Source organism: Corapipo altera, unplaced genomic scaffold (genome assembly GCF_003945725.1).
Source record: "Corapipo altera isolate COAL_440 unplaced genomic scaffold, ASM394572v1 22, whole genome shotgun sequence".
Classification (NCBI taxonomy): domain Eukaryota; kingdom Metazoa; phylum Chordata; class Aves; order Passeriformes; family Pipridae; genus Corapipo; species Corapipo altera.
In genome coordinates, this window is record NW_020884886.1 from 15390352 (window position 1) to 15417506 (window position 27155).

Here is a 27155-nt window from a genome sequence, read left to right on the forward strand (position 1 = left end):
TGTAGAGTGCCCATGAGGAAGAATTTAAATTTGGATGCTGCACTGGATTTTTCTGTCAAAAAACATCATCATGGGTCAACCATGCTTGCATGTAGTTGACTGATAGCATGGACACAGTACAGAACTATCAGCTCTCCAAGGCAGACTATCAGTGCCATTGTAGCTCATGGTGAAACAACATCCATTCTTCCAATGACCCCTGCCTCCCATATATCTGATTATTAAAATTCTTCACCAAACATAATTTTTCTGCTTAATGTTCTTGGGGGATTGGCTTTTGTCCCTAATGTTGGCACAAGAGAAAATGCGTGCCCTGACTTTTTCTTTTAGGCCAAATTTCCTGCCAGAAATAGAGTAAATCAGTGAAGCTATGAAATCCTTACTGGATCGTGCTATTCGGAGAAAAATCAGTCAGGCAACATTTTCATTTTATGGTGTAGTCTCCTTTTCTCATTAAAATAAACGTTGATGCCTGCAGGTGGTAAGAGCCTGGTCCACAGCAAGAACAAGCATTGCAAAGTGGCTGGTTGGGTTCATTGTTGTCTGGGACCAGTTTTTAGCTATTTGAGGCTCTGCATTCAGGTGCCTTCCTTCTCTCACAGGACCTGGCTCGGTGGAAGAGTCGTCGAAGGAGCGCTTCACAGGATTTGATAAAAAAGGAAGCTGAGAGAAAGAAAATGGAAAGATTATTGTCTGGAGATGGAACGAATGAGCGCAGAAAAAGCATCAAAACCTACCGAGAAATTGTGGAAGAGAAGTATGTTGTTTTACTGAGGTGTAGTGGTATGTCTCAAAATACCATGCGCTCCATAGGTAACTGTGGGCAGCTGTGCCTGCAGGCCTGAGGGAGGGAGGGAAGGATGTTGTTGGAGCAGAGGAAATAGGTGTGATTTTCAGTGTTAATTTTAATGCATTGGTCTCTTATGTTGTCTCCCTTGCAGAGAGAGAAGAGAGCGGGAGCTTCATGAGGCATACAAGAATGCAAAGACACAGGAGGAGGCTGAGAGCATCCTCCAGCAGTACATTGAAAGATTCACTATCAGTGAAGCTGTCCTTGAGCGTTTGCAGATGCCAAAAATTCTGGAAAGAAGCCATTCAGTGGAGCCAAATTCCCCACTGAAAGACCCAAATCCTCTGAGATATTTAAGGCAACAGTCACTTCCTGCTCCAAAATTCACTGCCACCATTGAAGCAACCATTGTTCCCACCACTGAACTAGAGCCCAGTGGTTCGACGGGATGCACATCTCCCAGCAAAAGCACCCCCAAGGCTGTGCCTATGCTGACACCCAAGCCTTACTCACAACCCAAAAATACACAGGAAGTTTTAAAGAACTTTAAGGTAGGATACATCACACTCCCCCAAGTCAATCAGGAGGCAGAGATCCTAATTAAACAGTCTGAACATATGAATGTTTATTGTAATTAAGTGGAAAAGAGTTGCAGCACTCTGATGTTATAAAACTCAGCTTTGTGCTCTGTGCTGCCCAGTTCAGTGATCTCTTCTTGGTTACCAGTCTACTTAGAAACTTGACCTGTTCGGACTGCGCTGGTCATTTTTCCTCAGGCTTAACTTGATTGAGGAAAGGCGGACTTCAAGAAAAAAGCAAACCATTTCCTCAGATTTTGTAAAAGAGTATGTGGTCATGTTTTTTGATTTTAAACAACATGTAAGGGGTGGGGAGTGTGGAGGCCCTGACTTTTGAAGCAAGATCTGAACTGACTTTTGCATCAGGGATCTGATTTTTGCCATGCCCATACAAGCCTGTCCCATTCAGCCGAATCATAAGCCTTGGGAACACTGAAGTATGCCTGTATTCAGTGCAAAGTGTCCCTACTCCTGCACAGTCAAGAGCCAGCTTCCCATAGATATTCTCTGTCTTAAACGTGCTTCTCACGAGGGATGAATGGGGAGAGCTGCTTCACCGGTGTAAAGAGAGGGTTTAGATTGTCCATGCAGGTTTAGGGAAACAGATTGATACTGGGGCAGCAGAGTAACTGGAGACTGATGGTGAGAGAAGGGGAGTGGCTGCACTGAATTGCTAGAACTGTGCTACAGTTATGGGAATAAAAGAAGTGAGAACTTGAATGAAAGCAGGGCTGCTGGGAATAAGGAGCCAGCTATGAGATTTGTGGGAGAAGAGGATAGGAGAAGAAACTGAAGCCAGGATATGGAATGTGAGGAGCGTATCTTTGGACTGGGTGGTTGTGGAGAATTGGAGTAAGATACTGAACCAGTGATGGAGAAAGCAAAGAACTGGGATGTGTTAGAGAGAACAGACCAGAATAAGTCAAGTTTGAAAATGTCTGCTGTTCACAGTGCCTGTACCAGAACTGGAGTTTACCCAAGTCTCATTGGGTAGCCATGTTGTGAGCAGCGTATAGGCAAGGGTGCCCCCAGCCTGTAGAATTTGGGTTCCCTTGTGTCTGCCATTGCTGATACTTTGCTAGTGATATTCAAGGATCCCTGAAGCCCAGTAGCATTGCTACCATGTACATTCAGGTTGTTTACTTTTTAAAAAAGAAGTCAGCTTTTTACCAATAGTGAAAAAAATGTGTTGTGATGCCTGTCCCACCTCTTGTGGAAACCACACCCCACCCCCACCATGTTTCCTAGTTGAAGTGTGAAGTGTAATTCCTGTTTCTCCTATACCTCAGTTGGTATGCCCCTAGAGTTTACCTTTTAGACATCAGTGAATCTTGAATCTTTGGGTTTTTTCTGATCCCTGACACTTTTTTCCTCAGAACACGAAGATACGTGTGTGTATCACTGTCACATTATTGCATATATAATTCACATAAGTGGGGAGAAACTAATCCATTGATGCTTCTACCCCCACCAGCCACCACTAAAAATCTGTCTGGATCTTGTTCACATGATGTGGAAGAATGTGATTTGTCTCAGTAGGAATTACTCCCTGGCACATATAGCTGTAGCATTATTTTCCCTGGAAACACTAGTCTGTCGATGATTTTTGGCTCTGGTGACAATGTGTTGACTTCCTCCAGATCAGAGAGAAGGAGTATGTTTGTTTAACTCTGCAGCCAGGGCATCTGTCCTGATCATTCAAACATTTGGTTTTCCTCCTTAATATAAATAAAGAAATGTCTTAGTCTAAACAGAGACACTGAAATGGATGGTGTGGCCTGCCAGTGTTTTCCTGGCTTTTTTATTTCTGTGATCTTTCATAACCTGCCTCTCTAGTAGATAATCCAACACACAGTCCCAGAAGACTTGGGGCTCAGTATCTGTTCACTCTTGTGTTTGGAAATAAACCCTAAGAGAGGTACTATGTTAAGTGAATGATAGCAATGAGGAAAGGGAGGGAACCTTTTCATCTGAAAAACAGTCAGAAGGGACACAACAGCTTGTGGAGCTGATTGCACAAGGTGCTACTGCCTTCACCTCCTCACACATCTGGCAGAACTGAGGATGCCCATCAGGATGGAGATGGCCCCTTAGTTAATCATGCTTATTGAGAACAGGCCTCTGGATGCATATGTACAAGAAGTCAGTGGGAGGAGTGCGCCCTCAGCTTGGTACTGATGGTATATACCAAGCTGGAGTGCCACTCTTGAGGTATCAAAGCTGTTTACTCAATAAGTAGGGAAGGATTGCTGTGCACAGAGTAACAAAGCCCTCCTCACAAGACTATAAACATCTATGCTGTAGCTAGGCAGGAGCAGTGTGGTGGTACTGTGGTGGTCCACTCCTGGTCTCTCTCCACCTGGGTCCTCTTACGATGAATGGCCAGTGAGTTCTTTGTAGCAAGACTTTTTTCCTGTATACTTCTACAAACAGCCCTCTAAACTGAAGGAGGTCTTTACATGCCACCTCCATTCAGGAACTACAAAGTATTAAAGTCTGAGAAGAAACTGTATTACTGCAGAGGAAGAAGCCAAAGCATATTTTTTATTTTCTTCCTTGCTTAAGTGTTCCTTAGTGAGAATATATGGCCACCAAGAGCTAGCTTGACCCTGAGAAAAAAGGTAGTTAAACTCCTGTGCTCTCTTTTTCGAGGAGGTTGCCCAAAGTCAATTTATTTTATCACCTCATGGAGAGGGTGGAATGCCCAGTTTCATTTGTTGGTGCTTTGATTCCCTATTGTGAACAATAAAGAAACAAGTGGATGAACTCTGCTGCTCCTGACCCTTCAGAGTTCACACGACAGTGCTTCAGAAAGCACAATCTACTAATACTGTGGTGAGGTCATTGGGGTACAGAAGCAGTTCATCAGAATAACCTGCTTGCATGAAGCAATGCAAAGCCCAGCAGTTTTGTCTACATTTAACATAAAACTTTTGATTTTTGGAAAAAATCCTTTGATCTGTGCACACAAAGGGTGTCTGTATGTTTCTGGGAGAATGGAATGTGGAAAACCCGGAAATCCAGAAAAATTATTACTTTGTTCCTGTATTTTGTTTATGACCACCATAGGGTCATAGGGTCTTCTTCTGTTTTGGCCCATTGAATGAAATGTGTGCTTAGCTCCCTCCTTCACTGATAACACAGACTGTATTAATGATTGTAATATCATGTTGAAGTCCTAATTTCCTAAAATCCTTTTAATGCTAATTGCCTCAGCATATTTATTTAACTGTGTTCTGCAGGTAGATGGAAAAGTCAGCATGAATGGAGAAAATGTCAACGGCACAGAAGAGAAGGATAAAGAGTGTTCAACAGTAATATTTACTCCTTCGTCAAGCAGATCTCTGAAATTTGATGGAGTAGCCAGAGGGGACAGGCCCCCAGTAGAGTTGAAGAAGGACCCCCCAAGTGTTGAGCTCAGTTTACAGAGGCCTGCCACTCAGAGTGTGCACAAAGAGCCAACAGTAAGACCAACACGAACAAACCAGCCTTACTTTCTTTGCCAGTTTTCTGTCTCATGATGTATTTAATCACGAACTAATGATACTCGAGTGCTTATGTTTGCCTTATTTCAAGAGGGTGTGCCCAGATCAGGAAAAAAACAAAAACCAAAATCCTTTGTTAATTAAAGGCTTCTTCCTTTTGTATGTGGGTAGAGAAATAGGAGGGTAAGATTCAAAACACTTTTTGCAGCCAACTTGTCTTCTTTTTTTCTTTTTTTTGGGGGGGGACATCATTCAGCTGATAAACATGCTTTAAATGTGCTAGGCCAGGGAGAAATTGATTTAGTGTCCCAGCCATTGTGCAGGTTTATTCCACACTTCTCCAAATGTAAGCTGATTAGATCAGCAACATAACTGGACTGTGTGAACCATTATAATTAGTCTCAGTTTTCAATTTTCAAAGAAGAGGATGTGGATGTGCTGGCAGTTTTGAACATTTGGTTTTCATTCCCCTCTCAGAAATATTAGAAAAGTGGATAAGCTATTGAAATGCTCAGAGGGACCAGCGTGCTTCTTAACTGCCTTATCAGAGAAACAAATTAATTTTACCTTTTCATCTTTCTCTCCCCCTCTTCCCCAGAGAAAAAGGCAGGAGTAAAACTAGAGCATATCACAGCAGGCATCTAGATGCTACAAAACTGTAATGAAAGTAGATAGTAAAAACAAAACAAGAAATAAGGGCAGGATTGCAAATAAAACATTTAAAAGGGTTGCAAACAACTGACAGGAGAGGGAATTCTCACCATGTTTTTCTGTGTAACAACAAAGAGAATTGGAGATGTGGTGAGAGTCGGAGTATGATAATTTTTTTCTTTCATCTCACATTTCATCCAAGCATTGGCCAAATGGATAACAGGGAGCAGACAGGGGTCTGTCCTGGGGCGTGATGGTTCATTCATGAGAAAGAGTTTGTGTCTTACTCCCCTGCTTAATGCCAGTCTCTATCAACGGGCAGCCAAACCATGGAGCCTGCAGCAATCATGGGAACTGGGGTGTGCTGTGAGCACAGACTTGATCCTGTGAAAGGGAACTGGTATAGAGTCAAAAGTGAATGATTTGCAGGGAAGGCAGAGTTGGGGCTGCCCCTGTCAGAACAATTTGGCTGTGAGGGAAAAGCCAGGTAAGCGTTGCATGTGATATGGAAAAGCAGATAATGGGAGTATTTGGAGAATAGAGAAGAACCTCAGCTTGCTGAAGATTAGAAGCACAATGACAATCAGAAAAGTAGCCAGTTGAAAGTGCTACTGTCTCCTTTTTTAGGATTTCCAGGTCTAATTAGAGTTATGAGGAAATTCAGCAACAGAAGCCACTGTTAGTTCTTGAGTGTACTCATATCTGTTTGGTGTTACCTCATCCTTTCTACAGCTTTGAGGACGATAAGGCCAGTTGAACACAGATGTCTGATTTCTGCTTCCAGTTTTTAGCCCTTGTGGTGATATTGGCAAAGGAGGCAGAAGAGTTTTCCTCCTCAGATTTTGCAAAATAGCTCCTGGTTTGTAAACTTGAGTGCATTTAATGATGAAGCCTTCAAGAGAGAATGAGTGTGCACTCAAATGGTGCTATTGACAAAGTGTCTCTGCTCTAACTACAGATTTTATATCACTAGCTTCATGATTCCACCAATAATGTGACTGGGTAGTGCACATCATTATAATTACTCCTGGCACTTAATCTTCAAGCAAAGATATGTGTGTTAAGCGTGTCCAGGACAGAACAAGGACAGCAGACTGCTTTCAGGGGGATCTTCCATGGGAAAACAAGTTGGAATGCACTGAGCATGATGAGGGAAAGGAGGAGACCTGCCTGTGACTGGAAGGGAATTGCCCAGCCTAAAATCAGATTTCAGGTTTTGTTTCTTCTAGATATTTACTTCTCTTTGCCCAGATGCTTCTTGTTAATTTTCCAGGTCTCAATGCCTCACACTAAGGCATGGGCAGTAATTTAGCTGTTGAGCATACAGTAGGGCCCTGATTTGTGGATGGAAAGCCCTTAGATGTCAGGTTACAGAGATGAGGTATGGGACTGGTGCTTGGCTTCTTCACTGTGTATGTTGGGACACAGACCAGCATTGCTATAGGCAGCTTGATATAGATGTGATTGGTCTGGACCCTTATCTGCAAGAGTTGGGCAGCTACACTGGACTCACTTCACTGAGCCTTCTCCCTGTGCCAATTTTACTTCAGTCTTTCGACAACACAACGGTGTCAGCCTCATCTGCAGAGCCTGAAATGCTAAACTCCTCTCTGAAGGTATAATCCCTTCTAGGAAGATTGGGAATCCAAATTAGTAAAGATAAGATCTTCGTGGGCTTGTCCCACTCCCCATAAAACATGGCCTCTTGCTGGGTAGAATGCTGGATCTAGCTGTCACTGTCTGCCCTCCAGAAGGGAAGAAGAGGTTTGGTTTTGTCCCCACCAGTGGGGCTTCCAAACTACACATTCCTAGAAGGAAAAAGCCTTCTGAAAGCCTCGAGTGTATCACCTCCCACAAGGAGAAAACAGGGTTATAGGTTTTGTCTGATGCTTAACCCTTCTGAATTTTTAGAAGAGGAGAAGACAACAGAAAAGGCATAGAAAAGCAACTGGGATGAAGAAGAGCAGCTGCCTGGAGTGGAAGAAATTACTGAAGTTCTTTTGTCTTGAGAAAACTTTTACAAATGAAGCATGTTTTCAAAGCCATTTCGAAACTTGCTTTCACTACATTTATTTGTATACTTTATTGATGTAGTGCTTGTTAGCTGTGTCCTTCCCAGGCTTTGAATAAGATTCACAGGCAGTAATTCCTCTGTTAAGAGATGCTAATTCAGGATTTGATTTTTCCCCTCTAGTTGCTCGTAGATTTGGTTTAGTTTTGTGTTTTATTAATTCATTTTCTACCCCAAGTCTATTGCATGAAACATATATTCCTCTTCATATATACCTTACCTTTGGGCCTCCTGTCCTCCCCTTCTGATTCCCTTCCTGTTTTTACATGTCCCTTCCTCCTCCTCCATCCCTCTTAGGGCTGTCCTCTTTCAGTTCATTTGTTAAATGGACTAGTTTCTGTCTTCTCTCTGCCTGGCAGGCTTCCCTTTGAAGCTCTGTAGTTCTGCTTTAAATCTGTCTGGCTGCCCTCAGGCGCTGTCTGCAATGGGGGAAGATGCTGTGCAACTGTACTTCAGCTTTTTTGGTCTGAAGTTTAGTCAATTTGCACCACTTAAAACACTAATACTGTTGAGGTTTTTGAGGAGCTAGGGAAGTGCAGGAATCATTTCCTATGGGAGAGACCTCAGTGTCACTTGTCTTTTTTGACAATCTATATGCGAATCAAATAATGTTTGGCAATCAGAGACTGATTGGGAAATATATATTTATCCTGCCTAAATCTACTATGAAATGAAATGCAAAAAACTGCAAGAGGTGGGCAGGATAGTAAAGAAAAATATTATCAGGAAACTATACTTGTATCTGTAGTGTATAGGTAGAGTATTATGTATAAGTAGTGTATTGGGAATTTTACAAGAGACTTACCTTTACTTAAAGTAGCTTATGAAATTTGCCGGTGATTCAAGGCTAGAAGGATAGAGCTGGCCTACAAACAGGATGAGAATATTCCACTGGTGTTTGTGGAGCAATGTAATGCTAAGAGGGGTAGTAGGTAAAGCACACCTCTCTTAATGCAGTTTTTAAAACTGGGACCAAGGCCTAAAGATTGATCAGTCAGTGGCAATGCCAGCAATAACCTGAGAATCATCTCCTCATCCCGTCAGCCACTTAGGTTGTGTTTTCTTTCCGTTATACAGAACAGTAATGCACATTACAAACACTGAGAAGTTCTGTCCTCTAGCTCTTTGAATCAGAAGTTGGCAAAGTAACTGTTTTGTTTTAAAGCAATATTTGTGCAGATTCTAGTGTAGGGAGATTAGTATGTCACTAAGTAACATCACTTTATTTTATCCAATCTTATAAAAAGAGCATTTAGAAATTATTGGCTTCTTATAGCTCTAATTATAACTTTAGTCTGATCAACCAAAAAATAGTAAATATAGGCAGCAACTTAAATAAAGATCAGGGTGAGGTGGTGATGGTGGGGAGATAGCTTTCTTTTAATTTTTCTCTAGCTAGCTTAAACTTGTCCATTTCTACTCACTGCATGCTTGGCACAAAATAAACTTTTTTTTCTATATCCACGTAACACTCTCCTTCATCTTCAAAAATCCACTGATTAAACTGAGATTAAAGTACAAGCTTTCTTGTGGTTGAGGATTGTTGGCCGAGCTACAGGAGAGCAGGGCTGATTTGTACAGATCTGGTAAGACAAGTCTTTGTTTTTTGATTCTTTGCAAGAAACACTCGTAGAGTAAGTATGCCTGTTCCAGATTGACAGCTTTGCCTTGAACCACACATAAAAAGGTGTATGGAGGGCTGGACTACCTGAAGGGAAAAAGGTTTAGGATGAGAAGCGAGAAAGCAAAGCTTCAAAGCAGCTAGAAGGGAACTCTGCTCAGTGTTTGGTTATGAATATAACATGCCTGTCTCCTGTCCACCAGACAGCCATGCCCTTTTCAGTGTCTGTGAGTGACAGGAGCTTATTTTACATCCCAGTTGAGCAGTAATAACTGTAATGACTATCAGGAATACTTCACACTATTTCTTGCAACATTTTCAAGGCTTCTCTGTCAGTTACTGATTACACTGATTATTGTTTGTAATAGATGGCCCGAGTATAGCATTATATATAGCTGGCAGATGGCTTAACCTGTCAAAGCAGTGTTCTGGCTGTAGTAATATACTGTCATAGGATGCAAGAAACTTAGTGGTGGCAGCCCAAAGTCATGCCACCATTACTACTCACAACAACTGCAAACACTAATGTTGGTGAGGAAATCATTGTATGAAAATTTTAAAGTCAATGATATGTGTAGAATTCAAATCACAGAAGTTTAAAAGATGTGTCAGGCAATTTTTACATGTGGCTATTGATACCACAACCAATTTAATTCCTAAATGATTTTACAGAATTTAAATTGTAGTTCTAACCTGCTTCTTCCTATCTCTGCATTCTCACTCTTTCCAGACAACTTGTTTTGTCATGTTTTCATAGCAAATACAGTAACAATATTTCACGTGTTTTTGTGTGCAAGCAGTGTTAACTGAGCTATGTTTCAATTTAAATTGCAATAAGGGCTAATAAAGTTCTGCTATAACTTCCTTTGGAGTTTGTATTCTTGTAGAAGTTGTGATATTATGTGTGTTAGGTGTTCTGGGTACTGTATTTTTAGGGTTTTATAAGGGTGTATGATTCTGCCACAACAGTAGGCAATATGGCTATTTCTGGCTTGTATGATCTTAATTAAAGAAATACTTGGACTGATATCCTAGTTTATGTGGTAAAAATCCTATCTGTCACAGGCTGAACTAATTTATTTTCATGCCTAATACGTGTTTGGTAACACTATATGTGCAACTGTGCTTGTGTCTTTGTTAAATGGATACCTTGTTTAGCAGAACCCAGTTGTTGCTTTGTCCTCTGTTACTGATCTGCTCATAACCACAACTGCAACCGTGATTTTTAATTTTCCATCATTGACTAAGGCTTCTAAATTGTAAATGGCAAAGCTTCCAGGAAACTCCTGGGTAGCTAGATGCACAGGGTACTGAAAACACCGATCCAAGTAGACAGCAATCTCCAGTTTTCAGGGGTTAATAGGACAGTCTTCACGCCAGCCTGGATCACATCCCCTACGCACCAAGGTTTTTCCTACTTCCCTTGAAGGCTTCATTGCCTGTGGTGGTGGACAAGCAAGTGTTGTATGACCTTCCCTCAGAGGCACCTGCAGCAGAGCCAAGGTGTGGAATTGCTCTGCCACCCTGCAGAGTGAGAGCTCTGCCCACACAAATGCATATGGCTGCAGCAGAGAGGTGCTGAGAGACCATGTGAGGCCTTCATCCCAAAGCATGAGAGCTCCTCTGTATTACCTCAGAAATGTCACTCACCAAATTATCCAGTTTTTCAGTGTCTACATCAAAATTTGATCCCCTTAGGTATAATAAAATGATTGTATGTGTTTTTTTTCATGTTCAGTGATAACATCCTCATTTATTTACAAAATATTTATGAAATGGGAAGGGTGATAGTCTGTGGTAGTAAAGACATTTTATCAACTGTATGAGGACAAGGATTTTTTTAAGTGTATCATATACCTGTGGATAAAATACTAGATAATATTACATTAGCTTGGTATTATAAATAGATTTAGTGGAAATGAGAGAGTTCCCCAGTGAAGTTGACTTAAATTTTTTATAAATTACTTACTAATCAGTTTTATATTTTTAGCTGTATGTCACTAGCGTTTAATTGCTTACCAGAGGGAGGAGAAGGAGTCAAGTCTCGTGAGCAGGAACAGAACTTCTGCAGCGTGCCATTGTAAAAATCCATTTTCCTGCAGCAAGTAGTTGCTCTTTTTTTTTCTATAAATAACATTTATGTCGATACCTCGTTCAACCTCCTGGATATAGGTTATGGGTAGATTTAGTTGTTACACTTTTGCAGGATAGCTACATGACAGCACCGTGTTTAGGTTCATGAGGTGATTCTACACCCAGAGGTGATAAAAGTGCATCATGCATCATCTCAGCATTCACTGAGCATTTTAACCCCACTGAGAGGCCAGTGTGGCTGTGCTCTTTCTCCAGCCCCAGCTGACGTCAGCAGTTGCCCTTCCTGAGTGTATGTAACACTTTTAACACTTTTTCGGTTATTACCGTTTATGGCTTCAAAGCCTCCAAGGTTGAAATTAAAGTTGAATTTCTTTATTTATTTTACTTTTTCAATTTGGACAGTTGCTTTTTGAGAGCGGAGGCAGAATTCCATTGTTTTACGAAAAATAATAACAATCTAAACATTAATAATTGAAATTTGCAACAATTTCTTTGGAAGGGCACAAGGTTTGCAACAGTAGGTTTGGAGCCTCTTGCTTCCAGGTGAAATCTACCTTGTTTAGGGCAAATCCTGAGCTCTCAATAATAGCCATTTGTTTAGGTTTAACAAAGTTTTGTAGGTTTTAGAATGATATAGAATAATTCAAGTTGTAGGTCTCTAGCTGAGTCTACTGCTCAAAGCAGGATCAGGCATGAGATCAGAACAGGTCGCTAAGGGCTTGATCATTTGAGTCTTGAAAATCTCTGAGGGCAGAGATGGTATGACATATTCTGGCCAGCCTGTTTCACTGGCCTGACTGTCCTCATGCAGAAAAAAAATACTTGTTTCTGCATTGAGCAAGGTTGGGAAGAATTTCCAGTATCTTCTCCACTGGCCGCTGTTGTATCTGGAGCCAGAGGCTGAGGCTGAAGGAGAAATTTTTTTTGTTGCAGTAGTGTTCTGCTGAGGCTTTCAGTGTAAAAGCTCTTAGTGAAACACAGGTTGGTATCAAGATGGGCTGGGGGAAAGCAAGGTGGGTTATATGAGAGAAAAGAGCAACTAGATGGCAAGAGGCAAACCTCTGGGGCACAAGACTTGCAGTCTTTGGAGCATTTCTCTGGGGCCTGTGTTTTAGCCTGTGCCTCATCTCCAGTGACTGTCCCTCTTTGGAGTGTGGACAACATGGAGGGAGAGGTCTGTGCCTTGTTTGCTCTTGGTGTAGATGCATTCACAGATGGACATGGTGGAGAGGAGGTCCTGAAACTTCCATGTTATCTTTTTGGAGACTGTATTTCTCCATCTGCCTCATCCAGTTTGAGAACAGCTTTTAGACAAGTGGGGGATGTGTCTCCATGTCTTGCCTGGGGCAGAGGGTGAGGGTGGGCAGAGGTGTGTTGGAAAGCACCAGACAGTGGGGAGGATGGCAGGCAGGCAGCTCCAGCAAGTGCTGGATGAGACATGCTGCCGCTTCTAGAGACTCCTGGCTGTGATGTGGTGCCTGTCCTACTGAGAGGTGGCAGCACAGCCCTTGGCAGCTTCAGGCTCCTTTTGTTTCCTAGCACTGCTGAATTCCTGCTGGGCTTGACCGGGTTGCTGGCCCTGGCCCCAAACCAGTCCACACCATTTCCTTGCAGGGCATCTTCGCAGACATGTTCCCTGCCCCTCTTCAAAGCATGTCCCCCTCCAGAGAGAAGGAGATGCAGGGATTTGTAAGCTCTGCCAGCAGCAAAATTCTCTGGAGCTTTGTGGTGTGTCCACAGGTGTTGTCATCCTGCTGGCACTGCCAGCAGATGTTCCCCGTGACTGAGCTGTTAGAGCCCAGGTCTGCTTTTCATGGGGCATGTTTGGATAAGGGGCCACAGGCTCATGCGGGCCTGCAGGGATAGGAAACAGGATCTGTGCAGATGGTGGAAGTCTGATTCCTGCCTGCAGAAAAGAGAAAATTTCGTCTGATTTCCTCCTTTGCATCTATTAATAAGATGAAGTGGTGGAAGGAGGACAGAAAAGAGAGTCTACAACAGACTACTTCTGAAATATGTTACTTTTTATTTCTAAAAGTAGTCTTTTTTATTTTCCTCTGTTGAATGTGCCATTTTCTAAATCTTCTTGGCGTTAGAAGCACTGGGAAGTGGCTGATCACTTTGCTGCAGATTTTTCTTTATTTGCCTTCTGGAAAAGTGGGTGTATGGTGGAAGCTGCTGAATAGATCAGCTGAAGTGTTACCCTTGTTTTGACAGTGTGGTTTTAACTCTGTAACAGCCCTGCCCCGGGTCAGGAAGCTTGCTTTTCAAAGCCATTTGAATTATTGGCTTGATATGGTCTCACCATATTTTTTCAGTCCTCTCTTAGTAGTATTTCAAGTATTTCATTACCTTTAATACCAACTCTGGCTTTTCCCTTCAGATAACAGATTGTTTAGACAACCGTGAAATAGAGGAAGTATTTAATTACTTTGCCACTTTTCAAACCCTAGTATGTGCTATGTATTCACTAATGCATACATTTTTGTGTTACTCTGGAAGGGGAAACTGGGGGTGAAATGTATGCTTATTTCCAGCTAACACAATCCAAGATACACTACAATTTTAAAAGCTTGTAGGAGCTATTCCAAACCAGCCACATTAATGGCTGATGATGAGTGATTTGAAAAGGAGATTAAAGCCCAGTGATTCAACACCCGACTGGCACACACTGCTCTGAAACATACTCCTGTGTGCCCTGCTGAGCTCCAAACTGATCTAGTTAGAACCCACTATAAAGGAGAGCAACAAGCGTTGCCTTGAGGAATTAACACATGCTTTTATTTCCACTGCACTTATTCTGTCTGTGCTGTGTTCCTCTCTCCAGGCCTCCCCGGTGGAAGCGGATGGATCTGCCAGCCCACAGGCCGAGCCCAGCCCCAACGGTACAGCCCCTGCTTGCCCGGTGTGCCCATCCCCAGGTGGGTGTGCTGCAGATGTCAGAAATCTCCACATAAAATGAAATTGCATGCAGTCAGAGCAGTCATTCGCTGCAGCAACCTCCCAAGGGACGTGGTAGAGTCCCCATGGCAGGAGTTTTTTCGGGTGCAGCAGGACAGGGTGCTAGACAATCTCCTCTAGGCTCCCTTTCCCTTGAAAGGTGGGAGTAGATGGTCTGTCAAGGCCCATTCCAACCTGGACTGGATGACAGACCGCTGTCATTCTGTGGTTGAAATGACACACCTGACTGCACAATACTCAGGGTGCAAGTTGCCCACTTTGCTGTTTGTGCAAGTGAAAAGCCAGTGCCACAGTGTGCTATAACTAGAAAGCAGCAAGGGTAGAAGCTATCAGTCAGGAATAGCTTCTGTTTAACACCTCCCTCCCCCCCCCCAAGACATTAAGAAATGGAGAAAAAGAGTGGGAAGGGGCACTTCAGTTGTCATAGGGGCTTTAAATGGACAGTATTGTGGAAACTCACAGTTTTCTGCTTTAAAGCCTTTATGCATGATTCCTAATCTGGGGAAAGGAATTTTCTGGTAGAATTTTAATCTGTTTTCCTCAAAAGTGTGTTTCTGAAACATTTTCTTTGAGTAGGCACTTTATCTGCTGTCTGCTACCATACTAAGTTCATGGTCTTTTTTTTTTTTTGTTTCATTTTTTAAAATGGGTCTATCAAAGTTCAGCTTGGCATGGGTAAGTAAAAAGTACTATATCAAATATGTATTTAAATGAGATCTCTGGCTGTAATTGTTATGTAAGCATAATGCTACTGTTTGTTGAGGATAAATGTGACTTAAACGGTTGAGCTTTGCCTGTGAACATCGATGAAGTACCATTCCCCAAAGATTAACAAGGGCTTGTTCCCCTGTTAGGAAGGGCTCATTAGCTGACTTAATTGCTTCAGCTAGTAGATGCCAGAGTACATAGGGTGACAATCTTGAATTGCACTTGGCAGGTAATGTAGAAAGTGCAATCTTGTGATGAACCAAACAAATTCTCCTCTCTAGAGTCAACAGTGATGAGCTGGTGTTGTCTACAAATCACGAAGTTACCTTGTCTCCAGCTCAACAGCTATGAGAAATGGTAAACATTAAGTATTGACCACAAAGTTTAATATTGACTGGAAAGGAAAACTGAGATAGCATTGCAAAAATTGAAATGGTAAAGTAACAAGGGGTTTTTATTATGTCTGCTTTGGAGGGATAGATGTGGTCCAAACTGTGTGAACTTCTTGTAGAGTAAGCAACCTCCTCTGCTGTTCAATAAAAGACAGATCATTCCATGCTGTGCTGGTTTGAAAGTAAACAGGCAGGAGAAATGAACCCAACTTGAGAGAGATTAGAAGTCAGAGTTAAAATTTACTAAAAATAAATTACAATAGATGCAACGATACAGACAAAAACTGGGTTTAACCCACAAAGACAGATGTATAATCCAGCCCTCTGGGACAAGAACAGAACAATGTTCATTGGCCCCTGTACTGAGCATCACGTGTTCCCCTGGGTGCAAAGTAAAAGGAAAGGAAAACCTGTTGGTCTAGATGATGGTGGCAGTGTCGAGGTAATGATTGCAGTCTTGTCAACAGTGGCAGTGGCAGTCTTGTTGGAGTTCTGGTCCTCCTCTCAATCTGATAAGTGATACCAGAAGTCCCAAAACCCCAAAATTTTATATGCTCAGCTTCAGGTGGGAATGTCCAGTACCTCCCCTAGGGCAGGGAATTTCACAATGGGTGATTTAACTCTGTGAGTCACAGGATATTTTTGGAGTCTTTGATGGTCTGGTGTTGCAGCTGCCTATTATGCCAGTCCAGTATGACCCATTAGCAGAGATGACCCCTCAGGCTAGGTATGAAGGTGCTAATGCCTCCCTGGAGGGGAGTTATCATAACTGAGTCATTGGGTGTGCCCTGGGCAGCTGCTGCAAGTGATCCATTACTAACAGTCCATCAGAAATGACATATAGGGTGACAAATACACAGTTTTGGTTATACCCACATAGTAATAAACTTGTCCTGGTCCATGTAACTAGAACACATGCTATGGCCCCTGTGCCTCTAATGGTGTGGGAACTGCTCCAATGCAGGGTGCATCTGCCTGGCAGCAGGAGCAGCCCTTGTCTCTGCTTGCGTGCAGGTTCTTGGTGGAGCCTTAGGGTACATCACTTCCTTAGCTCACTCTCCTAGCCTGTCAAAGAGGTACATTCAGAAGCTGCCTTTGCTACTGTGATTGAAAAGGGGACAGGATCTGAAGCTTCTGCTTTAGGGGGTTGGAGAGATACCTGGGTGCTTATGCAGTGCCTGGTATGCTGGCAACTGCTGTGTTTCCAGTGGTGGTATCAGCTGTAAGCAGTCTAGGTGTCACAGTTCTCTGCTGTAGACTTGTGTGCTCATGGTCCCTTCTCTCATAACCCAGCACCAGCTTGTGTTTTCTTAAGAATTGAATGACAACAAGGTTATTTCAGTCTAAGACTTCCTGTTAGGACAGTTGTTTGCCGTCTAATGCTTAACTGATGTGATTTAGTGGAAATAGCCAAGCTGAAATATCCTCCAGTGCTGACTGTAAGATCATATTCAATGTGGTATAGCTACTTTTCTGTGTAGCTTCTTAGGATAGCATTCATCACACAACTTCAGTGAAGAGATCTTAGCTCAGAAGGCACATTGTAGGCTACAACTCAGCCAAAGAGGAGTGTCTTTCCCAAGAACTACTTCTCTGTTTTTATTGACCATGAAGGGTGTTCCATGATGTCTAAGTCAAGTGTAAGCACCTACATTTTGACAGATGAATTTCTCTCTTAAAGCCTTGTCTTCTCTGAGAGGTTAATTTTGCCTGTGTTGAAGAAAAAAGATTGTTTTTTCAAAACAGGCTGTAAATGGGCTCAAATATAAGTAAGAAAGTGGACTGTAAGAAATAGGCCTACATTTTATGTCAAAAAGTGTCTTAACCTTGCAATATTATCTCTTTTATGTATGGATTAGGTTCAGATCAAAAGCAATTCAAGTCAACTGCAGCTTGTGCCAACCCTGTTGTGAAGAGATTAGAATTTCTTCCCAGTCCTGTCCCTTTGGAGGAAGCTGCTTCAAGCAACAAAGATGTGAAAAAAGCTGAAATGGAACAGCAGAAGGAAGCAGAGCTCCCTCCTACACCAGAGGTATGTATGGGCAAGGAAGAGAGGGAGTGGAGAAAAAACAAAACAAAAAAGGAGAAGGATCTCACATGGAAATATTTATTGTGCAAATTGATATTTTTCTCTACATTATGTCACTTCTAGAGTGACATTCTATTCAAAACAATATGCCAACCACCCTGGAGGATGGTTTCTGTTGCCAAATCCTGCGGTCATCAGAGAGTTCCCTCTCAAAAGGAACTCCGCAGTGTCTGCTTGTAGCATTTGAACCTGTAAAACTGGAAACTAGCTGGACCAGAAATGAGAACTAAACCTACAAACCCCAGTCCCACCCCCTGTTAGGGGGACAGAGTATCCAGAAGGTGTGGACAGTGGAGCTTACCCTTCTGAAGTGCTGAACAAGTGCAGGTAGTGGCAGAGGGAACAAATGGCTGTGACCGTACTGCTCTGTCGGGTAAGTTAGATATTGGTTAGTTAGATGTTGTTAGAGGATCAGCCTTGGTGTGCAGGGCAGTGTGAATGTCAACAGCAAACAGCTACCAGTTACTCACAGGACATCAGTACTGCAACTCCTTGTTGTAATTCTGGAGATAGAGGCTTCATCTTTGATAATGTTATTTCAGAAAATAAGTAGGAAGGGTTTAAATTAACCTTTGAACCTGTTGGTTTTTTAATACTGTTTTCTGCTCCCAAATGTCTGAACAGGTGATTAAAACAAAAGCCCTGGAACAAAAGGGGAGTGTAGTGTTGCCGTTTTTAAAGAAACTACCGGAGACTAGCCAAGTTACTCTGCATAATTCTGTTCTACAAGGTGAGCAAAAAACATTTGGAGAACTCAGGCAGACCGTAGCTGATATGTGCATGTGGTGTTCAGGGTGAAGTGCCTAATCAATGGCCTAGAGGGTTTCGGAGCTAAAATATTATAGTTATTTTCTAGTTGCATTGACTGATATTGGTAGTGTGGCTTCTGTGATGCAAAGGACTCTTCTGGCTGTCCCCCTTAAACACAACAGCAGAAATATGACACAGTGGAGGGGGGCAGAGAAAGACCTGTCTTGCATTTACTTGGCCTGGCAATAAAAAATGTATTATGCCAGTGAGTATTACTTACTGCTGCTCACAGATGAAAATGGCTTAGCACTTGATTTTATCTTACCATAACATTTTCTGGAGGTCTGCATTCTGCACTCAGCTGCTCACGTGGAACTCCTTTTCACAGATGAACAATACACATATCTGGGCACATCCTTGAATTTGACTGCTGCCCAACACAACAACACAAGTTCTTTCGAAACAGAACCGTTTTTTTCCCTCACCTTCATGACAAAGTTTTACTTGAGATTGATAATGTTTAGTAGTTTGATTTTATATTTATTTTAGAGATGTCTAGATATAGGTTGTGAAAGAAAGAAAAATCATCTAAGGTTTTCTTACCCCTGAGAACTTCCTAAGTTGTTAGTTTATGTATAGGTAATATACTGATTAACCCAATGTTTTCAAGGTGGAAACTCCTGAAGGTGATCTGTTGAGGAAAGATTGGAGAGAGACTTTTTACAAGGCAACACAGAGATAGGACAAGGAGCAAAGGCTTTAACCTGAAGGAGGGTAGATTTAGGTTAGATATTAGGAAGAAATTCTTTACTCTGTGTGTGGCGAAGCACTGGAACAGGTTGCCTAGAGGAGTTGTGGATGCCCCATCCCTGGAAGTGTTCAAAGCCAGGTTGGATAGAGCTTTGAGAAACCTGTTCTAGTGGAAAGTGTCCCCCTCCGTGTCAGGGGGGAGTTGAAAATAGATAATCTTCAAGGTTCAGTCCAGCCCACACCACTCTATGATTGTCTGAAAAGGAATAGAATTCTCACTTGTTTTCAGTGTGGAGGTGCTATACCCAAACAGACTTTGAGAACGACACCGTTTTATGTTAGGCATGAATCAGTCCAAACATCAAGTAACAGAGTGTAGTCTCTTGCCTGTTTTCTGAGTGGTGCTGAAAGACTTGGCTGCACTCTAGTGTTCACAGCACGTGGAGCACTGAAAGGATCACAAAATCCTGTATCTGCAATAGGAATGAATGCAAGCACCATGCAAAGACTTGAAAGGGTGGCTGCCCTTGACTAGCATGAGTTGTTAGAGCTCTCATGTAAGTTCAGGTGCCATGTTGCAAAAGTAGCATTTAAATACAGACAGTCCATGTGATCTTCAGGTCCACTGTAAACCAGCAGAGGCCGACTGGGCCAAAGCGACCATAGTCAGAATCCCTCTTGTGGCCGAGGTGGCTCATGTCTCAGAGTCTGTCATTGCTTTTTGACCGCACTGTTTCTTGTTTTGTCTCTGTGCCGTTGCCTGCAGAGCCGCCCCGCGGGGCCGCGGTTCCGCTTAGGGTTCGCAACAACTGGCGGCGCTCACAGTTTTTCTCACAGTCAGGTAAATGCGGCGCAAGGACCAACTTCAGCCCTTCTGCTGCCTCCAGTTGTAGGTGTCTTCGGACGCGGGGCTGGGGTGAAGACTGATGATCATGGGGACTTGTTCTACCTCTTGCTTTCGTAGAAAGTATCTATTCCTGCTGCACAGTTGACAAAGAGCTGTTGGGTTGCACATTGTTGTGATGCTCTGTTCTCGGGCACCCAAAAGAAATCCCTTGCCTATAAATACCTTTTTCTTAATTTCTTTAAATCAGCCTAATTTTCAAAGACATTTGGATAGAAAATGGCAATGGTTCTCTTCGTAACTGTGGCTCTTGAATAGTGTAGTCCCATCCTTTTAGCTTTGCTGTACTTTTTCCTTCCTTGCACTGAATCATGAAGGGAAAAGTAGATCAAGGTAGGTAACACTCAGTGTCTGAACACTGCTAACATCTGTGGCCAGAAGTAGATGGCATTAGCTAGTGGTAGAGTAGAACCTGGTAGTTAATATTGTGCTCCTCTATACCCAGATAAAAAGTAGTTTTGTTGGTGATGGGTGTAATCTGGTTTTCTGATTTATTTGCTTGCAATTCGTTCTTGCATTTGGTTGTGGGAGCGAATAGGAAACTAACAAGAAGCTTTCCTATACAGATATAATGTAGATTTAATTGCAGGCTAAGCACATTTTGCTATGTTAGATTTAATGTTTCCTTGTTCTGTTTTTTTTAATAGCTGAATCTGATAGTGGTGACAAATCAAATGTGAGTACCTGTTTTGCATCACTGTTTGGTTTAGAGATTTGTGTTTAGCAAAAATTAATTTTTTGTGCAAACTATCCTGTAACATCCATAAATCAGAATGAGAATTTTTTTCTCGTGGACACGTGAGAGAAAAAGTACAACCCAAGTCAAGGCACAGTCTGAATCTGAAATTCATGCATTCTCCTGTTCTCTGGAGAGAATGGTAGCTATACAGTACTCAGTTGCTGGAGCCACTAAAACATGACAGTCTTGAAATAATATGTAATTGTAAATTATCCATTCTGTTTTAAATGCATAGAAATTAAAGGACTCTACAATTCTACTGTCCTCTCAATGAAAACAAAAGAACCCAACACACCGCAAATCCTACTCTGAAGTACACAGTATTTTATATTCTCTTTGTCACATAGAAATAGACATTATCTCTTCCTATCAGATTCAAATTCTCCTCTTAGTGGAAAGGGATATGACAGCAAGTGTCTAAAATTGCCCTCGATTATAAGGATTTTAAATGTATCATAGAATAATAATAGAATCCTTAGTGAAGCTTGAGGTTTTATTTCATTATGGATAAAAATTCAAAGCAAGGCTATAGGCCGTTATACTGGCAGACCTCTAAAATGAGAGAATGTTTTTTACAACATAAAATTGCTTTTCATGTTGCACAGAAGATAGAGAAACAAAATAGGTATGTTCTTTAAATTTGAGTACTTGCAAGTTCAGTGCTGCTTAGAGCTTTCTTTAAGATAATTTTCTTTTTTCCCCTCCAACTGAAGTTTCCTGAGCCTTTCTTTGCAATCCAAATTATTGTTTTTATCATTTGGATACCTGTGGGCAATTCCAAGTATCAGTGAAGCTAAGAATATTGTCTGCTAACTCAGAGAACCATTAGTTCTCAATTTCCGATTGTAACTTCATTGGCAGGGCTAGGTCAGGTGAAGTGCAGCTTTCTCTGGTGGCCTTGAGAAGTGTAGTGTCACAGCCTAATAGATTGGTTTTCCTTCATGTAAGCGTTTCAATTTTTGGTCCTGGGATCCAGAAGAAGAGCGAAAGCGCCAGGAAAGATGGCAACATGAGCAAGAACGCTTGCTTCAGGTAGGGAAGAAACTATATGTCTTCCACCGTGTCATTTAGCTGTTGAGTTGTCCCTTTGGACCAAAGTTGGACATTTAATGTCATGTTCTCTGTGTCCTCTGTGGATTCTTGAGTGAATTCTGTGGCAGATGAGTGATAAAGTGAGCATACACACATGTTGTCTGTGGTTTAGGCACTCTCATGTCTCCCTTCCCCACTTCATGGAAAGACCAAAAGGACTCAGTCCTGCATTCCAGTGCAGAGTTAAATCAAATGTGTTAGTCCTCCATTATATTTAAAGTATGTTAGCATAGACTGCAAGTCACTTAATTACTTGGAGCCTCCTTGTCAAGCCTTGCTGCCCCTGAGGCCTAGGCAACTCTTCTTTAAAATGATGGTCTTAATAGATTTTTGTAGAGTTCTGCTTTGTTCACAGGTTCTTCTTGGAAAATATCAAGCTAAATCTGGACATGAAAGGACTTGGGTTTGGGGTTTTTTTGTGAGGGAGGGAAGCATCCTCAAGACAACCGCTAGTTTTGCCTAGTGGTATGGTAAGGTCTAAAAATGCTGGGTTTGTGTCCTAGTTGGAAGAAGTGCAGTGACCCTGAACACTTGAATTTCCCAGTCAGTCAGCAGTGTCTTTTGAAACTATGATTAGGTTTGATCCCAAAGAAATCATATCTTTCTTCCATAAAACAGAAGAGCAAACAACTGTCAAAGGATGGAGAATAATAAAATGGGTTTTTTTAAGAATGACTTGTATGTCTCTACAGCTTTCTTGAGATTATTTTCTTTTAGCTGATATTGTTGTTTCCTCTTAAAATGCTGTAAAATTCTTATAATAATTTTTCTGACATACGGGGGTGTTCTCTCAATAGTAAATGCATCTCTTCTGGATTAGGCAGATGTTGTTTCTAATTTGAACAGAAGTTGGAACTGGTGTAAAATAGAAATGGTCATCACCATTGTCCTCTATATTCAAACCGGTTCTGGCAAACAATTTTAAACACCTCTTTGAGATAATTTTTTGTGTAAAAATAATTCTCAAGAAATCATTCCATCAAGGAAGAAAGTAAGCTACTTAGCTGATTAGAAGCTTACTCTCTTCAAACCTTTACACACTATTCATGTATCTTTTAAACTTGCACAGGTATTCATTACTCATTAAATTTTATTGGCATCTCTCTTAAATTAGTACCAGTGTCTGCAAAACCTGCTTGTTTATATGCTCATTTGCTGAAGTTTTTAATGTAAAATTCATGTTTCGGTGTTTTGGGGTGTGCAATAGCTTTTTGAAACTTAATCCTGTATGATAAACAAGGGATTATTGAAATTGTTGAGCATAGATTTAATTTCTGACTAAAGATTTTAAAAATTCTAACAAACTTCTTCTAATGTGTCAAAAGTTCCTTGTAGTTTGAAGATGTTAAATATAAGTGCTAGAAACAAGTAGAAGAGTGGAAAATAAGCTTTTTTTTGATACCCATGGATGTTTCAAATTTTTACCTTCCTATTTCATCTTATTTCTGATTAAACCAGTCTTGGCAGGTTCATTTTCACTGTGGGGATAATACAGAATTTACTCCTAATACAGAATTATCTGAATTTACCTGCATTTGTATTCATGTACAGGAGAAGTATCAGAAGGAGCAGGACAAACTGAAAGAGGAATGGGAAAAGGCCCAGAGAGAAGTTGAAGAGGAGGAACGTAGATACTACGAGGAGGTATAAGACTCTGAGGAGGAGGTTGTTTATTGACTTTTTTTTTTTTATTTAAATACACCCACTTACGTAGCAAAAAAACAAATCCTATCCCTGGATTAATTAATGAAAGACTTCTCAAGGCTAAATTCTCAGGAGGATGGCATCTCTTAAACAATGCCATAGATGGTGAGAAAAAAATACTTAAACATTTGGACAGGTATATCCAGAATGTCTGCGTAGGTGGAGGTGTCTAGTTGCTGTGCAGGTGTGTCTGGGCCCACTCAGACTTCCCTCTCGAGGCAGAGCCTTGTGTGCTTTGGCATATACTTGGTGCCTAGACTTGGTGGAACTTCAGATGAAATTGTTGTCTGCCTTGGGCTTGATCATGTAGATATTTTGTAACTAGCCTTTTTTTAAAATAAAAAAAAAAATCCAGAGAAGGTGTTCAAAACTTGCAGTTGTAGAATATTAACAATACATAAGATAGTGGTTGTTCATGGCTCATTATCGGAAGAAATTGGAAAATATTAATGTTTTCAGTTTGTCTAGTATGTTACACAAATTGATGTTTTGTCATCTGTGCTTGAGAAACATACTTGTGATCTGAAAAAGAAATTTTCAACTTTCAGAATAAGTTTCTCATGTACCAAGGGTAATTTCATATTTTTATGTTAAATTAATAGACTGGTGCTATGTGAAACAGTGGTGCCATTCCAAGTGGAATAATCTTTCCAGTTTTGGAAATTCCATGTCAAAGATGGTAATGGTGAAAAGAAAGGAAGTGCAAAACCTTGAAGCAAATTAGAAGTTGAGGTGTTACCATTATTCTTGGTACCTCAGCTCCTTACCTAGCTGTCTAAATATGGCACGTAGCCAAACCTTATGCTTCTACTTCATAAGCTCATAGTGTACATTCTGCATTTTTAACACTCTCTCTCTCCTGATCCTCTTTCTTTAGGAACGCAAGATAATTGAGGATACTGTAGTTCCATTCATTGTTTCTTCAAACTCTGCTGAGCTCCTTTCCTCTTCTTCCTCTACCACTGATGGAAACAAGACAGTGGTGAGTTTCTCATGGAGTAATAAGGCAGTAAAGGTTAAGCCATCTTCAGTGCTAAGTTTAATCCTTTGCCAAAGGCTATTGAAGTCTGGGAGCAGTAAGAGTAAGGATATTCCCTAGGTCCTTTCTGTAACTGGTGATACCTCAGAGTGCGGTAACTTGTGTATTTGCACAACTGAAGAGCCGTAGTCCCAAGCAAACTGCTACCATCCGATTTTCAACTAGAGCAGAGAGTGGTACTTTCTCTCTGCAGCTGCTTCTCTTCTTTAACTGGTGCCATGAAAAAACAATTAGCTCTTTCTGTTTCTTTTAACTACCTTCTCAAAGCCAAAAAAATCTTAAGTGGTTTCCCTGAATCCAAAATCTTGAGCGTAAGATAGTGCTTTAAGCATATCTCAGTTGAGACTGAATCCTGCCTACCCAGTTTTCCTCCTTTTCTCTCCCATCATCCCTCCTAGAAAGTAGCAAAACAGAGGAATGTTCACTCTCTGTGAGTTTTTTTATTCATACAGGACAGAATCTTTAATTAAATGCATCTAGCATATAATTAAATAAGTTTTTGCCAGAGATCAGAGAATGACACCTCAGGTGAGATCACAGTAGAGTAAATGTGGGATTCCCAGACATAATTTGCTCCTGCCTGAGGCACTTGTGCCCAGTCATCTGCCTTTTTCCATTCAACTTCAGGATTAAGAGTACTGTATCATTTGGTTTTCCTCTCCCCCTTCCTGCCCCCTCTTATCACTCATCCCTTTGCAAGGGCATAAGCCAGGGCCCATTTTCCACATGGCTGTGTAGAAATAACTTCCTGGGTGGAGTTGCATATGCCATGTTCGGGGCACTGCCTGCACCCAGAAGTGAAGGATCTTACACCATGGCTTACTCAAACTCCACCAGTCAGATATGAACCACTCCAGTACCTTTTGGACAACTGGTTGTTGTCCTTTGAGGATACCCAGTGCATATGAGCAAATACTTTGTCCCTAGGCATAGACAACAAGCTGAGGTCACTCACGAAGTCCTTGCAAGTCCAGTGGGAGACTGTTTAGACTCTCAAAGTAATTCAAGGATTTCTGCCAAAAATCGGTTGGTCCCTTATTTTTTTTGTGTTCAGTTTAGTCCAATTAGTTGATTGTTTCAGCTGAAGTCTTAATTAAATCCAAAGTTAGCCTTAACAGATTCAACAGTATAAATGTGAGATGTTCTTTTTGATAATAAGATGTGTCAAAACAAGGTATCTAGGGGCTACCTGTACTTTTCACATGTGTGTGCTGATGCCAAATTCAAAGGGAACTCCTTGTTTGTTCTTCTTCTGTCTTTTAGAACTCAGCTGATTCAAACAGCTGTCCAGAGGAAGGCAAACAAAAAGAAGTTACAAGGCAGAAAAAACTGCTCTGGGAGCAGGACAGTATACCATCTGTGAAAAGCAAGGAAAATGAACTCTGGCAAGAAAAGAGGAGGTATGTATCAAGCCTAAGCATTTTATAGCCCTGTGGAGCTTTGTGTGCTGTAGATTCCTGGGATGTCACATCTGTCTGTGATTGATGCTGGAGCATCAGCATCTAGTGGCCTGGTGATAGATGCAATATATGAATATTCCCTCACCCTGCACGGTTATGCACATGTGGCAATGCAAGGTGCTGGTTGTGCATATCAGAAGGCTGTTTTTGTTGGTGTATGGCTTTGCTGAGAGGCTGTCGCACCAACCAGATCAGACCTTAGGCAGCTCAGACATCTCTCTCTGTATGTCACTGCGCTGTGTCTTGTGTACATTCCACAAGCCTTTTGAATGAATAAAGGAGCAGTAGCTGTTTTCACTCAGAATCTGAGTGAAATTGCCCAGCTATCTCAGAAGTGCCATCCCCAAACTTGCCAGGTGGTGTTCAAAGTCCTGGACTTTGCCCAACTGCTAATTAGTAGGTTTCACAAAGAGGAGAGACATCTGATGATGCTGAGCACTGTATAGAGAACATGGATAAAAGCTTTTTCTCTGTCTAAGAAGGCATTTTTCATAAATCCAAAATGATCTTCAGCACATCTAAGTGGCAGTTTGAGGTAAGCAGGAGGATTGGCCTATTTGGAGACAAACTTGTTAATTCATGAAAGTTATCCTCATTGCTTTGTCACTGCTGATACAGTAATAAAACTCTTTTTGCAAAAAATAGACTGATATTCAAAAGTCCGATTTTGCCTTTATATTCTAGGTAAAATTTTTCCTGGCTTTATTTATACAATGTGACTTATTTTTATTGTCAGTGGAAATAAAGTGCTCTCAGGATACCCAGAGACAGGTATCTTGAAAGGAGGAAGTGAACAGGAGCACCACATGCCGATGATGGAGCACAGCTCACCTGCCAGGCTGAATCTGCCATTGACTCAGGGTGAGAATAAGACTCTTAATATGCATATATTCTTTTCCAGATAGGAATCTAGCAGAAATCTAACTCAAAGAATTTTGGAAATTGACAGTACACACGTATCTTCAAAATGGGAATGCTTCAGACTCAGAAGCTTTTTTTGTTAGCAAAGATAAATGTGTTAAGGTGAAATTTAAACTCTTCTTGTCTTTATCACAGATGATGGTTTTAGCAGCAGGTAGGGCTCCTGTTTGTAGGCCCCCATGTTCACAGTAGCAGTTAAAAACAGTTATCTTCCGTCTTTTACATAATCTTACATAAATAGTGCTTATCTTTATACAAAGAGCGTATTTCCAACACTTACTTTGTGTTTTGATATATAATTAGATTCTTTATGTCAGTCTCAGTCCAGTAAAAATCACTTCATGTGATATGTAACC

General features: G+C 41.4%; 1 protein-coding gene across 3 annotated transcripts in view; it reads left to right on the plus strand.

The window, feature by feature from the left end:
• The window catches only part of LIMCH1 (LIM and calponin homology domains 1), a 180758-nt gene that overhangs the window by 141438 nt on the left and 12165 nt on the right, over positions 1-27155 (plus strand). For all 3 annotated transcript variants that reach the window (XM_027642662.1, XM_027642664.1, XM_027642663.1), the window contains 12 exons: positions 603-757; positions 942-1341; positions 4611-4832; positions 14118-14211; positions 17211-17383; positions 18065-18170; positions 20492-20520; positions 21532-21615; positions 23227-23319; positions 24257-24361; positions 25682-25818; positions 26615-26739. In XM_027642662.1, the coding sequence (XP_027498463.1) occupies positions 603-757; positions 942-1341; positions 4611-4832; positions 14118-14211; positions 17211-17383; positions 18065-18170; positions 20492-20520; positions 21532-21615; positions 23227-23319; positions 24257-24361; positions 25682-25818; positions 26615-26739 (1723 nt within the window). The remainder of the gene's footprint in view (positions 1-602; positions 758-941; positions 1342-4610; positions 4833-14117; positions 14212-17210; positions 17384-18064; positions 18171-20491; positions 20521-21531; positions 21616-23226; positions 23320-24256; positions 24362-25681; positions 25819-26614; positions 26740-27155) is intronic.